General features: G+C 62.6%; 1 protein-coding gene across 1 annotated transcript; it reads left to right on the forward strand.

Annotated features, from left to right (window-relative positions):
- Positions 651 to 5,546, forward strand: MNX1 (motor neuron and pancreas homeobox 1). Its single transcript, XM_018047509.1, has 3 exons — positions 651 to 1,649; positions 4,407 to 4,567; positions 5,169 to 5,546. The coding sequence occupies exons 1-3, from the start codon at positions 950 to 952 to the stop codon at positions 5,535 to 5,537; spliced, it is 1,230 nt and encodes a 409-aa protein (XP_017902998.1). The 5' UTR covers positions 651 to 949; the 3' UTR covers positions 5,538 to 5,546.

Raw genomic sequence — 14,730 nt, forward strand, 5'->3', positions numbered from 1 at the left:
GGCCGAGAGGAAGAGCTCTGTAGTCGAGGGCCTGCCTCAGGGCAGGTGGGCGACACTGCAAGACCACCTGGGTATTGCAGCTTTTCACCTGGACCTGAGAGGGCTGAGGGCGAGGGCACGTGTGCGCCCCCCGCCCCACCACACACGCACAACACCTGAGCCGCACAGAAGTCCCAGAGAAGGTGGGGGACCGGCGGCACGGACACAGGCGCCCACCCCTCCGCGCGTCTCAAGACCTCGGAGCAGGGCCGGGACCGACCCTCTGCCAGCAGAGCCTCCAGATGTGGAAGCCGCGTGGGCTCTCCCGGCAGAAGCAGGCACCCTCAAGGGCTGGCGGGCAGGAGGGGCAGGACGCACGCTGAACTCGGGTAGGGCGGCCAGCACCCGCAGGCCCGCTCTGCAGCGTCAGGAGCGCGAGCAGGCACCGTGGGGGCGCGCCCCTCGCAGCCCCTTGCCTCCCCGCCCCACCCCCAGGCCCGGCAGTTGTGCTCTTTAGGACCCCGCGGCGCGGGGGCGGGGCGGCGGGCGGCCGGGGCGCTGACAGGTGCAGCCCTCGGCCAATGGCGGCCCGGAGCCCCGCCCACGGCCCCGCCGCGCGCGCCAATCGGCGGCCGCGCTGCGCTTCAAGTGCGCGGAGGGGCGCGGGGCCCCAGCGGCGCGCTCGCCCGCGGCTGCACCGCTGAGCCGGGCTCCCCGGCCCCGGCGCGCCGAGCGCTTGCGTGGGCTCTGTGCGGGCGCGAGTGAGCGCGGCCCCGGCGGGCCCGCCCGGAGGAGGCTTTCGGACCATGGTCGCCCTCGGCTGAGTTTCCTGCGGCCACTTTGATTACCGGCAAATAATCGTAACCATACCGAGCCTCGGGGCCGGCGGCCGCCGCGCACGGACTCCGCAAGCCGGCACGCGGCCGCGTCCCGCACCGCCCGGCGCCGATCGCCAGCTCCTAACGAGCCGATGGAAAAATCCAAAAATTTCCGCATCGACGCGCTGCTGGCCGTGGACCCCCCGCGAGCGGCCTCGGCGCAGACCGCGCCGCTGGCCCTGGTCACGTCGCTCGCGGCCGCCGCAGCTGGACCCGGCAGCGGCGGCGGTGGCGGGGCGAGTGGCGGGGCGAGCGGCAGCTGCAGCCCGGCGTCCTCGGAGCCGCCCGCGGCGCCCGCCGACCGCCTGCGCGCAGAGAGCCCTTCGCCGCCGCGCTTGCTGGCCGCGCACTGCGCGCTGCTGCCCAAACCCGGCTTCTTGGGAGCGGGCGGCGCGGGCGGCGCGGCGGGCGGCGCGGCGGGCGGCGGGCCCGGAGGGCCCCACCACCACGCGCACCCCGGCGCCGCCGCGGCCGCCGCAGCTGCCGCCGCCGCCGCAGCCGCAGGGGGCCTGGCGCTGGGGCTGCATCCGGGGGGCGCTCAGGGCGGCGCGGGGCTCCCGGCGCAGGCGGCGCTCTACGGTCACCCGGTCTACGGCTACTCGGCGGCGGCGGCGGCGGCCGCGCTGGCCGGGCAGCACCCGGCGCTCTCCTACGCGTACCCGCAGGTGCAGGGCGCGCACCCCGCGCACCCCGCCGACCCCATCAAGCTGGGCGCCGGCACCTTCCAGCTGGACCAGTGGCTTCGTGCGTCCACCGCGGGCATGATCCTGCCCAAGATGCCGGACTTCAACTGTGAGTACCGCGCAGCCCCGAGCCTGTAGAGCGAGCGGCGGGGGTGGCGAGCACGGGCAGAAGGGTCTTCCGCGCATCCTCCGCCCGGCATCTCCTGCCCCGGCTCTCTGCCCCGAGCGAGCTGTGGACGCGCCCCCAGGCCGCCTCGGCTCCGCTTGGGGCCTGCGAGGACTCGCGCGGGCTCCGCAGCGTGGGATCGGCAGCGATCGAAAAAATGGCCACGCGCGGTCCTTGTTCTCTTCCTCTCTTAACGGGAAAGGGCAGCTGGAGGTGTGAGACTAAAATCTAATGATTAACCGGCAGCTAGAGAAGGAAGTGGTGGGGGAAGGAGAGGCGAGTTAGGCGTGCCTGGGAATCAGAGGCCACCGAAACCAGGGCTTTATGCTCAGAGAAACGGACGTGACTTCGGTCCCACATTCTGGGCTCTGGAGAGATTCCGGGTCCCTCCCAGGAGAGGGTAGAGCTCCCGGAGTCGGAAAGCAGGAATGAGCCTGAGGAGGCTGGAGACGCAAGGCTGGGGCCCTTGCGGGGCTGTACCCACCTCTGGAAGGCGCCGGGTCCGGGCTGGGGAGAGGCCCAGGAATGCGGGTGGCCCGGTCTGAACCAAGATGGCATGCTCCAGCGGGCCGGAGATGCACCCTCCTACTTTGGGGTACCCCCTAAGGGGCTTTGAGCAGCAGACGCCCACCTCGAATTCAGGGCGCCCAGCACAGCGAGAACCCCTCCCCGAGACCGCAGCCGGGGAGGGCTGGCCACCCCCAACCCCAGAGCGGCCCAACTGTGGGCGGGGAACTCGCCACTCAAGACGGGACTCCTCGCCGGGGCCTGGGTCTCTCTCAGGCTTTCTTGGCGCGCGCCGCCGGGGCCCAGGATTGGAGCTGCGGGGAGTCTGGATCTCTGGTCGGCTCGCTGCATCCGGGCTCGATCGGTGGAAGATGCGTGAGGCTTGACGCTTCCAGCGGCCAAACACCCAAACAAAGAGACCCCATTATTTCGGTCTGAGTGAATTTGTTTACACGAGAAAGATGCAGGCATGGGGTGGGGGGAGTGAAAAAACACACACACACTTGCCAGAAATCAGATTCCTCTGCTAGAAGCGATGGTTGTGACTAAACAGAGAAAAGCTAGGACCCCACAAAGCTGGAGAAGTCACAGCCCGGTGAGAAAAGCTCAGCAAGTGCGCTGTTTGCCCTCGGAGCCCCAGGCCGGCCTGGCTCAGCTCCCAGAAGGCCCTGATAGCCACCCTTCTCTTCCATGGGGTCACCCCTCCGGGCTCCAGGCCAGGCAGAGGGCAAGCTGGCTATCGAATCCACAGCTTCAGGCACACCTGAACTACTGCTGACCCCGGTCCACCAAACCCAGGGAGCCCTCGGGGCCTGGCCTCGGAGCCCAGCAAGCCCTGCTGATGAAATCCCACCCAGCCATCTTCCACTCTGACCGGATCTCCCAGCACCTGGCAGGCTTAGTCTCCTGCTGTGGGGGTCCGGGGGGAGGGGTTGTGCACACTGGCTGCCCCCCTCCCCCGAACTGGGTTCCCTGGCCACCGGGCTGTTTTCTCAGGCCTGTGTGGAGCCCAAGGCTGCCCAGAAAATCGGCTAGAACCCCACCGCTTTGCCAACATGCTTCACTCATTCTTTCTCCTAATCTTGACCCGGAGGTAGCTAATTAAAACCCAGCCAGCTTTAAGTTCAGAGAAAGAATTTGAACACCGAATCCTAAAGGGCAATAGGAACAGGCAAGGATGCTGGAATAATGGGTTCTCGCTGGAAAACCTGTTTGGTTTCAACTGGTGTCTCAGCCATGGGACGGCATTTCCCAAATGGTCCCTTCAGAGCCAGCATTTTAATTAAAGTTCTAATGTATTGTCAAGTTGGGAATTCAGGGCCTTGTTTAACTAAAGCAGGGGGCGTGGGCCTTCGCATAAAGCAAATTGCCCATCCCAGGGGAGCCTGGGCTCGCCTGCCCGGGGCTGGCTGCTGCTTTCCTTTCTTTTATTGTCTAACACTTGTCAGGCTCCTGGGAAATCAAGGGAAGTCTCGTTTTGAGGTCATAAAATTCTCTGTGATGTAACCGTGTGAAATTATGTAAATAAAGCAGAGAGACCTCCTTGAACACACAGAAACCCGGATCCCCCTTGTGCCCAGGCCTTTAATTTGCGTAATGAGAATTGTCCTGAAAAGCTTCCAATTGTCCCAGGCTCTGCCCCTGGGGACTGGGCAGCATTGTCAGAAAACACTTTACCGGAGGAACACATGCTTAGGCCCAGGATCTGGCCCTTTTCCTCCCTCCTCCCTTCCTCCTCTTTCTCCCCCTTTTCTCCTTCTGCTCGTTTTGTATGTAAGGAGGTGGTGGTGGCAATTCTGCACCCGGAAGAAGCAGGAAGTGATTCGCCAGGGCTTGTGTGGGTTTGGGCCTGAGTTGGGGGGGAAGGTGCTGGGCAGAGCGGGCAAGGGGTGGTCTCTGGGCCTCTGCTACTTGCCTTTCTGTCTACCTGCTTTCCACCAATGCTCACCCGAGGGGCCAAGGCGAGCCTGGTCAATAGGACACCCGGCCCTGCCTGGGATGAAAAGATTTGGTCCCACTAAACCCAGACGGTCTGGGTCCACCTGGTGGTGGGGCCCAGGGCTCCAGGGCCTCCCTGAGGAGGGGGTGCTGACCCTGAAGACGGAGCAGCAACCCTGCAGGGCGTGGGCAGCGGGGTTTGAGGGGCGCTGCTGGCCCCGTCTTGCTCCAGCCTCACGGCCTCTCTCACCCCAGCCCAGGCGCAGTCCAACCTGCTGGGGAAGTGCCGCCGGCCCCGCACCGCCTTCACCAGCCAGCAGCTGCTGGAGCTGGAGCACCAGTTCAAGCTCAACAAGTACCTGTCTCGGCCCAAACGCTTCGAGGTGGCCACCTCACTGATGCTCACGGAGACTCAGGTACGGTGCACACCCCGCACCCCCTGCCGGCATGTTCCAGCCTCCCAGGGACCCTGTCGCTCTGCTCTCCTCACCCTGGGCCTCCCCGGGCACCTGGAGCTGCTCCTATTGACCTTCAGGGCGTGGATTCACATCTCCCCTCAGGGTTCCTGTGCCTGGGTCTGATTCAGCTGCTTCTGGTGGGCCCAGGAATCTTCACACGCACACACACACACTCACGCACACACCCTGTTTGGAAGCAGGTAGTCAGTCCTCAAGCCATATTAGAGCAATTTTGTTCGTTCCGGGAAGAGAGAGGAGGGGGCATCGAGATTCAGCAGTGGGCAGCGTAGCTGCCCTGGCCCTCCCCACGCAGACCGAGTGCAGGTGGAAGACCTCGGGGGTGGTGGGGGGAGGGGTGTTTTGGTTTGAGCTTCCTCAGAGCCCCCAGCCCGTGTCAGAGTCTTCCGGAGCTCCTGAGCCCTCTAAGGGGAACCCCACCCAGGCCCTGGCGATGGCGGACGCGCCGGGCCCCCACGCAAGCAGGGCCGGGAGCCGGGGCGCGGGAGACGGCCCGGCAGGGAGGGAGCCGGCCGGCCTCTCACGCCGCGCGCGCCCGCAGGTGAAGATCTGGTTCCAGAACCGGCGGATGAAGTGGAAGCGCAGCAAGAAAGCCAAAGAGCAGGCGGCGCAGGAGGCCGAGAAGCAGAAGGGAGGCGGCGGCGCGGGCAAAGGCGGCGGCGCCGCCGAGGACCCGGGGGATCAGGAGCCGCTGGGGCCGCCGGCGCCCGGGGACAAGGGCGGCGCACGCCGCCTGCGGGACTTGAGGGACAGTGAGCCCGACGACGACGACGACGACGACGACGACGAGGACCGCTTCCCCTACAGCAACGGCGCGGGCGCGCGCGCTGCCTCCTCCGACTGCTCCTCCGGGGCCGACTCGCCGCCCCCGCGGCCCGGCGCGCCCGGCCACCAGCCCCCGCCCCAGTAGGGGCCCCGCCGGCGGCCCAGACCTCACCCGCGCCCCCAGGCCCGCGAGCCGAGGCGCGGGGTCCTGGGGGCTGCCCTTCTGGGTCCGTTTTCAAGGGACAGAGAGAGGGAGGCCCAGCAGGTTCAAACTCGAACTCTTGTTCTTTTTAATTTAATTTGGCTTGCGTTGAGGGGAGGCGTTCCTGAGAAGAACCGACCATCGCGGGTGCCTCCCGGCTCCCTTCTTCCCGAATGGTGACGTCGGAAACCTGCAGTGTTAAACGACCTCCGAAACCTGAAACCTTCTCCGGATACGCCGTTCTTCTGAGTGTTGGAAAAAGAAAAAAATGTTTTGTGCTTATGTATATTGGGAAGGGGGGAATTTGTCATGAGCGTTCAAACTGCTGGACATCCCAAAACTGTATTGTCTTTATTTTTGTATATTGTATTTATAAATATATATATATAAAGAAATGTCTACTTACGCATGCTAAATTATCATTTAGCTTCTGCCATCGCCCACGATGGAATGTAAAATAAATTGGTTTTTTTACTGGATGAGAGTGCAAGTCTTTTGAGGGGAGTTGTGAAAGCAAGTTTTACTATTTTTGTTGCTGAAATGATGAGGTGGGCCGTATTCCTGAGTTGACAGCAGAAGGTGAAAATCAGAATCCTGAATGGGTGTCAGGACCGCCACCTCCTCCCGGCCCTGAGGGCAGGGGTCGGGGGAACTTGATTCCGGCTGCTGGGGAGTCGCAAGTACCAAGTGTCTCTAAAAGTCCCCGACGCCAGGTGTCAGCGCGCGTCCACGTGCCGGCCCACGTCTGTCGCGGATGCGAGCATCTCAAAGGAGTAACTCTGGACGCCGCGTGTTTATTTTCCTATTTCTAAGAGGATCTTCTTTTTTCGCTGGCGCCTCAGACGTGGAAACACAGTCTGAATATTTCAGAAAAGGAGCTTCAAATGACTACACTGGTCTCTAGGGTCCCTTTGGCCGCGGCGCTGCTTGCGCGCCCTGCCCGGGATGGCCTCGGACAGCGCGGCTCGTCTCCTCTCCGATCCCGGCCCTCTCTCCCGAAGCGCCTCGAGCCGCCCAGGGCTGGTTTTCCCGGATCAGTGCAAAAGGCAGCCTGCGAGGACCGCAGCGGAAGGCGAGAACGCTCCAGCCGGGCCGCGGCGGCTCTGGGTTAATCAACGCGGCCGCGCGCGCCATCCATCACGGGCAGAGCCGGGCCCTTGCCATGTGCGGCGCACATGCCCGCGCACCACCCGCGGCCCCCCTTCCCCCGCGTGACCGGCCGGCTGCCCCGGGCCCGGAGGAAACAGGTGAGCCTGGGCCCTGCTGCTCCCCCCATCAGCTGCCTCCCCCGCTCCCGTGTCTCACCCGCACCTGGGCTGGGGCGCGCCCCTCCCTCTTACCTCCCCCTCCGCGGGCCCCCCACTCCCGGCAGATAAATGAGTTCAGAAGGGCCTGCAGTTTCATTTGGGTGATTACCGCGCGGGCGAGCGGGGCCACTCCTCGACTTCAGGGCCGGGTGAGATTAATATCCTCGCTGGCAGCTCATTATCACCCCGGCTCCTTCCATAAAACGCGGGCTCAGCCGCGGCCGGGGGCGCGGCGCTGCTGGGAGCCGGGCCGGCGCAGCTGTCGGCGCGGGCGGTGGGGCGCGGGCCTGGCCGCCCGGGGTTCAAAGGTGGGGGAACTGGGACTGGGTTTGAAACTGGAGGGAAAGCCCGAGAGCCCCAGGAGAGGGGTGGGAAACGGGGAGCGGGGAGAGACGAGAAAGACGCCTTGGGGGTTAAGGAAACCTGCCCTCCGTGTGCACCTCGCTGTAATTTCTACCACATTGCTCAAGTTCAGCCTGAAGCCATCTCGGCCGGCAGGCTGCACAGCTGGGGGATAGTCCCCTGCGCCCCCCGCTTCCGGCCGGCCCGGCGTCGGCGCCCCCCTACACCCTGTCTCAACACCGCCCCCTCCCCCGACCAGCGGCGGCCCTGGAGCGGGGTGGGCATCCGGCCTCGGCAGAGGGTCGTTGCCTCATCCCAAGGCCGGACCCTCCTGAAGCCCAGGAACCGTTCGCTCCCCCGGCGACACGGGGGCAGAGAGCAGGGCGGGAAGGCAGAGTGGTGACGACCCCCGCCCCCGCCCCCCGGCGGAGCCAGCCCGGCTTGGCGCGGGGACTTGGCGGACGGGAAGGCGGGACCCGTCCGCGGCCCCAGCGTCTCCAGCCAGCGGCTTAATCGCGACGGAATTTATCTCACTAATAAATTTAATGATCAATTCGTTCTTGTCACAGTAGCTCTTCCCCAAATCAATTATAGCAAATTTAAATATAATCACTGGCTCATCCTCACCCACTCCGGGCAAAGCGAACAATTCATTCCGCCGAGTGAACGGCCGCCAGCCCCGCTCCGCAGCAATGGAGGGAGAGAGGCCCTGCCTCCTGGAGGACCCGGGTCCCAGGACCCCGAGCCAGGTCCCCTCAGCCGGGCCCCGAGGGGGACGAAGCACTGCTTCCAGACAAGCCCGGCCTGGCTATCCCCCGGCCATGGAGTCCCAGTGTCCGGGGGGCCTCCCCGCCGTCCACCCGCGCAGGGCCGGCCCTGCGGACCCTGCTGCCTCAGACAGCGCGGCCCCGCCCAAGGCGAACCCTGCCCTTTGGGAACCCTGCCGGCCCCTGTTCACCCAGGGCACCACTCTGGGCGCAGGTTCTCTTCACCGTGATTGCAATGGGGTCCTCGGTTCTCGTCGTGGGTCACTGTCTCCAGGGTGTGTGAGAAAATGGGGTTAAAGCTCTCTGTGATAGAGACCGAGCGATCGCAGGTCCAGCCCTCGCAGAGCTCGGGCCCAGGGTCCCAGGCCCTGACCAGCCTTATGCTCAGAGTCTAAAGTGCAGAAATGGCTAGAAAGTCGGCAAAATGGGGCTGTTCCTTTCAGGTTGGCGTTCCTGCACCCTGCACCCAGGCTGAAGTCAGCCTGGAAAGATCAGCAGGAAAGACTGAGACAGCAAAAGCAAAGACTGTCAAATGGGGTGATGTCAACAGTCAACACTGCAGCGGAGGAAGCGATCAACGGGACCAGAGGCAGCCTGGGAAGGAAGAAAGCACTGGCAAGTCAAATCTCTGGTAAGGGATCAATGCCCAGGATATACGAAGAACTGCAATTCAACAACAAAAAACAATTCGATTAAAAATAGGCAAAGGAATTGAAAAGGCGTTTCTCTGGAGAAAACGTACAGGTGGTCCACAAGCGCAGGAATTTGCATCGCCGATCATCAGGGAACTGCAGCTCAAGACCACAGTGAGCGCTCACCGCCTGCCTGTTAGGATTTATTATAGAAAGGAGAGCGCAGATAACAAGTGTGGGGGAGGATGTAGTGAAATTGGATCCCCCAGCACTGTCGGTAGGAATGTAAAACCGCACAGCCACTGTGGAAACCTGTATGGAGGGGCCTCAAAAAAACCCAACAACCCAAGAACAATAAAAGCCTGGAATTACCATATGACCCAGAAACCCTACTTCCGGGGGTATATCCAAAAGAATTGAAAAGGATCTGGAAGAGATATTTGCACACCCATGTTCATTGTAACGTCACAATAACCAAGAGGTGGAAGTCACCTAAGTGTCTGTCAACAGATGAACAGATAAAAAAATGGGAGCCACATATAAATGGTGGAATAGTGTTCAGCCTTTAAAAAGAAGGAAATTCTGACACCTGTTACAACAGGGATAAACATTGAGGACAGAATAGTGAAATAAGCCAGTCACAAAGAGACAAATACTCTAATTTGTACATAATGTGCAGAGGAGCCTGGCGGGCTGCAGTCCATGGGGTCACAGAGGGTCGGACACGACTGAGCAACATCACTGCCACTGCTTATACGTGTGTGTGTGTGCTCAGTCGTGTCCGACTCTGTGACCCCGTGGACTGAAGCCCACCAGGCTTCTTCGTCCATGGGATTCTCCTGGCCAGAACACTGGAGGGGTTGCCATTTCCTCCTCCAGGAGATCTTCCTGACCCAGGGATCGAACCCAGGTCTCCTGCGCCTCTTGCATTGTCAGGTGGATTCTTTACCACTGTGCCACCTGGGAAGTCCATTCTACTTATATGTGGGATCTCAAATAGTCAAATTCTTCAGCGACAGAACATAGAAAGGAGGTTGTTAGGGGCTGGGGGCGGGAGAAAGAGGAGGATGTTCAGTTTTGCAAGATGAAAAAATTCCAGGGCTCTGTTGCACAGTATGTGTATAGTTAATGCTACTTACCAGACCCTTCGAGTGGCTAGGACGATCAAACAGAGGATAGACCTCCTTCCCCTCCTCGCTCATCCCTCCCTCCCCCTCCTCCCCTCCCTCTCCTCCTCCTCTTCTTCCCCACCCCCCCATCGCTCCTCCAGAAAGGGCTCGCTTGCTGTAGAACACTGGGATCCCGGGAAGGCTGAGGAAGGGAGCCCCGGCCCCCCAGGACCCGAGTGGCACGGGCCCCTCTCCTGCCGCCCCTCCTGGTGTGGGGAGCCTGGTGTGCCCCAGGCCGGTTCAGCGGGCATCCAGGTTTGCGGCCTCCCCTGTGCCCCCACCTTGCCCCCCGAAGTCCCCGAGTCCGGGACCGCACTCCGGGGGTGGGGGCCCCCGCGGGGAGGGGCCCGGGGGTGCAGCCCCGGCTAGGGGAGACGTTGGGGGGGGCTCTGCCTGTGGGACGCGGGCGCCCCCCACCCGTATCAAAGTCCTGCGGTGCCTGGTGTCTCCCTCAATAAAACTAATCCTTTCGGAGGTGTGACTCAGCCCAGATCGCTGCAGTGTTCCAGACTGCAGGCAAATATGTTTTTCAGATTTGGTTTTTATGGTCGGATTAAAGTTTATTTTCCATAATAGGGCACCTAATAAAACTCATAAAGCCGGGTCGGGGCTCCAGCTGGTGGCCTCGTTTAACACTTTCACTTCGTAAATCACTTTACGACGTGCCAGGTGTGTCCCCAACGAGAACCAGCCTGCGACCCCCGGGCCCCCGCCCCCGCGCCCAGTCCCGCGCAGTCCCAGGCCAGGCGGGCCATCCATCGAGGGTCCGCGCCCTGGTCCCTGCCCTCCTGCACCCCGAGAGGCGGCGGGGGACCCCCAAGCAGGCGGGGGGGGGTCAGGGCGGGAGGCGGAGGGGTCCCCCGGGCGCGCGCCCCGCCCGCCGGCCCCGCGCCGACCCTGCATTCCGCGGCCGCGCACCTGGCCGCCCCGAGTGTACACAGGGTGCCGGACAATGTGCGGCTCCCCTGCCATTGTCCGCGACGCTGGGCGGGACAAAGGTGCCCCCGGCCGGCGGCCGCGGCGAGGGGCGGCGGCGCGGTTTACCCAGCTGGGGGCGGAACAAAGGGCCGCCGCCTTATCGCCGCCAGGCCGGTGGGGGGGACCGCGGGCCGGGCGGGGCGCGGGGTCAGCCCGGGGGCGCGAGGAGGGCCGCCCGAGGGGTGGCCGCGCCCCCTCACGGAGTCCCTGCTGCCCGCGGGGGCTCGGGAAGGGGCGATAGGCGCCCCACGGGCACCCGGGGCTGGAAGAAAAGGAGGCTCGTCTGGGGGTGGGGTTGGTGCTCCGAGTCTGCAAAGATGCTGGTGGTTTTTGAGTGGGATCACCTTCCGATGCAGAGCCCTGGTTGCAAGCACAGGTTTTCTTCTGTGCTGAAACCGCACCTTGGAAAATGATACACAGAAAGAGTTAGAGTCGCCCTGGCTCGGGGGTCTGTGAGGAGAGAAGGGCCCATGTGTCCAATCTGGGGGACCCCAAGGGGTTTTCTGGGGCCAGTCCTCCTAAGGAGACACCAGTGCCTGAAGCTTGCAGTTGAGTTTTTCAATAGGTAACTCTGTAAAGGAAAGGTAACATGTTGTGTGTGTGTGTGTGTGTGTGTGTGTGTGTGTGTGTGTGTGTGTGTGTGTGTGTTTTAACCCTGGGTCTGCTTTCCTGCTTTGGACTTTTCATCACCCTGGTTCATTTATCCTGGTGATTAATTTATTGGGGATGGGGGAAACTGTCAGATTCCCACAAGCCCTGGGATCAGGCACCTGTGTGACACCACAGCCTTTTCACCCACAAGAGATACTAGCCAGCCCAGAAAATCCATCAACCACCCAGTCGCTCGGCAGATTCAGAACAGCTGCTCTGCTAGACACGGTTCTGAGCACCAGGGGGGGTGCATGGGTGAGTGAAAGACAAAAGTCTCCACTCTCTGAGTTACGAAGTGGGAAGGGAAAGACCAGACTGGCACTCGATAAACTCGCGTCACATAGTGTGAGAGGTGTGTGAACCGGCTTCAGGTAAAAAGCGAGGAGGGAGGGCCAAGCCCCCATCACCTGAATGCAGGACTCCTCTTCTCCTGCACAGTGGGAAGGTGAGGAAGTGCGCTGTAGCTTGGCTGCCTGCCTGTGAGAGAATTAGAGACCTTTAAGAACCGTACAGGGTACTTATCCCGGGTCCAAGCAGTCAGATACTTACTTCCTGTTTAGTGTCCTAGCCCGGATGGTGGAGTCAGTCCAGAAGACAGAGGTGCGCGTGGGCGTGGTGGAAGTGGGAGTTTAGAGACAGGAATAGGTTTCAGGTATGTTTTCCTCTGTTCTTTGTTTTCCAGTGAGATGTAATTGACCTAAACCATGGTATTAGTTTTAGGTAATAGTGATTTCTTAAGTAATTCAGGCCTTTAAGACCACTCTAGAAAATAGAAGAGAAAGCCACAGTTTTCACATAAAAGGTTCACTGCCAATTTTAGGGAGTCTGACCCCAGACACAGAAGCTTCCAGACCCCTGGGAGCAGGACGAGACCTGTGGTGTTCCCCTGCACGGAGACTCCTGTGCACTGCTGGGAACCTGGAGGCAAGCCCGTCACACCCAGCACGCCCTGCCTGCAGGAGCCAGTCGAGCTGCAGGACTCGCGTCTCCCTCACTCACTGTGGAAGCCTGTGCATACTTCCAACCAGGATGCAGGCCCGTCACCACCACCGCCGCCCCTGCCGTTCTGTGCCCAGAGGGCCCCGTGCCCCCATCCGTAGGAGGAGGGCCAGGTCGTCCCGTCTTACAGGAAGGGAGGAGGCTTCGACAGCTGAACCCGCGCCGGGCCCCACTTGCAGGCTCACGGGACAATTACACAAACCAGCTCCCGGCCTCCAGAGCCACGAGCCTGGGTGGGACACGGGGCCAGTCCTCGAGCTCCAGTGAGGGTCCTCAGGGTTGCAGCTCAAGGCTGGTCTGGGGAAAGGCCGTGGTGGGTGGGGGTAGGCTGGGGAGGAAGTCTCCTCAGGGATTCCAGGGACTTGGGGAGCCAGGCTGAGATCCAGGAGGCAGAGGTGCAGGCGACACCTGGGCACTTAGTGGCTGGGCAGCCTTGGGCAGGGGCGTGACCTCTCTGTGCCCGAGGGCCTCACTTGGCAGAGTGGCAGCGCCCGTCTCCTGGGGCAGCTGTGGAGAAGGGCATGCACCGTGAGGAGGGGCCAGAGGAGGCTCCCTACGTCAGCCCCCCAAGCCTGCGCCCTCTTGCCTGGGGCGTCCCCGCTGTCCACTCGCTGCCCTGCTGGGCTGGTTGGCCGGGTGTCACGCAGACCCAGGGCCACTGTGTCCACACCATGGGATCATTCTCTCTGGGACTCCGGCCGAATGGAGAGATAGACAGACAGACAGAGAAGGAGAAAGCCTGTGAGCTGATGGCTGCCTGGGAACCTGCCTCTCTTGGCAGCCCGAGCCCTGAGCCTCCTTTTGTCCAGTGGGCATGTGAAGATGGGACGTGCCAGGGCCTTGAAAAGGGCTTGTCCGCCCGCTACCCTGGAGGGGCAGGGGCCAGCCGGCTGGACTCAGGCGACACGCAGGGCGACCACAAGCCTGGGAGGGAGCCCCGAGTCCCACCTGACCCAGAGAGAGCCGAGCTGAGGGCGGCTGTTGCAGGTCGCTGCATCCGGGGCAGCCTGTCACCTAGGAGGAGCTGTCTGAGCCGCGACTGCTGGGGTGAGCTCTGGCCTACTGATGGCTCCTGGACCCCTGAAGGAGGTAATATTCGTGGAGTAACTCATCTGCTGAGTCGGAGCCAGTCTGGATGGAGGATGGAGAACCGCAGAGCCGGGCTGTCCCTGCCGTGCGCCTCAGGGCGGAGCAGGCTGTAGGCAGGAAGCCCGGGTGGGTCCCCAGGAGTGGGCAGCTCCCTGGGGGTGTCCACACAGCCCGTGCTAGTCGGTGACCGTGGGGTCCTCATCCTCACCGCTGTGTGCACCCCCATGGCCTGTGGGCTGCCAGGATGCAGGGGAGGAGTCAGCGTTCATCAGTTAGGACGAAGGTGGGGGGGTCCCCAGGGGGCAGGAGAGCCCAAGGGACAGAAGGTCACTCTGTCTCCTTCCACCTGGGCCCCGGGGCTGGGCTGGTGGTCCTGGGACCCCCAGGTGCCCAGGCCCTTTATCACGTGGCTCTCTGTCTGTGGTTCAAGATGGGGCTCGGCCATCCTGGCCAGCCAGACGGAGGGCGGTGTGCATCCTTCCTGGGGGTCAGAGTGTGGCCTCTTCTTTCCCTCCCCTCTGGTGAGAAGTCTCTCTTTTTTAATTTGGCTGCGCTGCACGGCTTTCAGGATCTCAGCTCCCTGACCAGGGACTGAACCGGGGCCGTGGCAGTGAAAGCCCCAAATCCTAACCATGAGGCCACCAGGAAACTCCTGGGTGAGAAGGCTTGATGCCCACGCTGAGTTTTGCCAGCGGTCAGGAAGTCTTTATTTCCGTCTGTGTGCAGGCCTGTGTTTTGGATGTGTGCGCATGGGGGTGTCCAGTCACATCGCAGTATCCTGTTCCCCATTTCTCACCCCAGCCTAACTCTGTCCTGCTTAGACGCCAGCCTCCCCAGCCCGCCCCCGGGAACCTGTGCTTTGCCGTCCAGCTCTGAGAGTCTGCCTGGTCTGTTGAATGAGTAGGTTGTGGTCCTTTCAGATACTTCCCGCAGCGTCCCCTGTAGGTCTGAGCACGTCGAGGGGCTCCAGTGAGTGAAGCTGGTTTTCCCACGTCTCCTCCCCGGTGTTTGAACCAAGGACTCCAGGTCACATCTGTGCTCCCTCTCATCCTCCCGGTGCAGGCCCTGTGGCTGAAGCCGCCCTGGACACCACGCAGGGCCTGCCCCAGCGCCGTGGCCTCTGCCATCGCCCCCGTGTCTGAGGGCCTCCCCACTGGCCGCCCCATCTGCTCTGAGCCCAAGGGTGCAGGGGCAACAGCTGG

This window comes from Capra hircus, chromosome 4 (assembly GCF_001704415.2).
Source record: "Capra hircus breed San Clemente chromosome 4, ASM170441v1, whole genome shotgun sequence".
In the NCBI taxonomy this organism is placed as follows: Eukaryota; Metazoa; Chordata; class Mammalia; order Artiodactyla; family Bovidae; genus Capra; species Capra hircus.

Bases quoted from the DNA above. Each gene is read 5' to 3' on its own strand.
- MNX1 (XM_018047509.1), top strand. From the start codon at position 950: ATGGAAAAATCCAAAAATTTCCGCATCGACGCGCTGCTGGCCGTGGAC. The intron at 1,650-4,406 runs GTGAGTACCGCG...CTCTCACCCCAG, and splicing joins CAAGATGCCGGACTTCAACT to CCCAGGCGCAGTCCAACCTG. The intron at 4,568-5,168 runs GTACGGTGCACA...GCGCGCCCGCAG, and splicing joins TGATGCTCACGGAGACTCAG to GTGAAGATCTGGTTCCAGAA.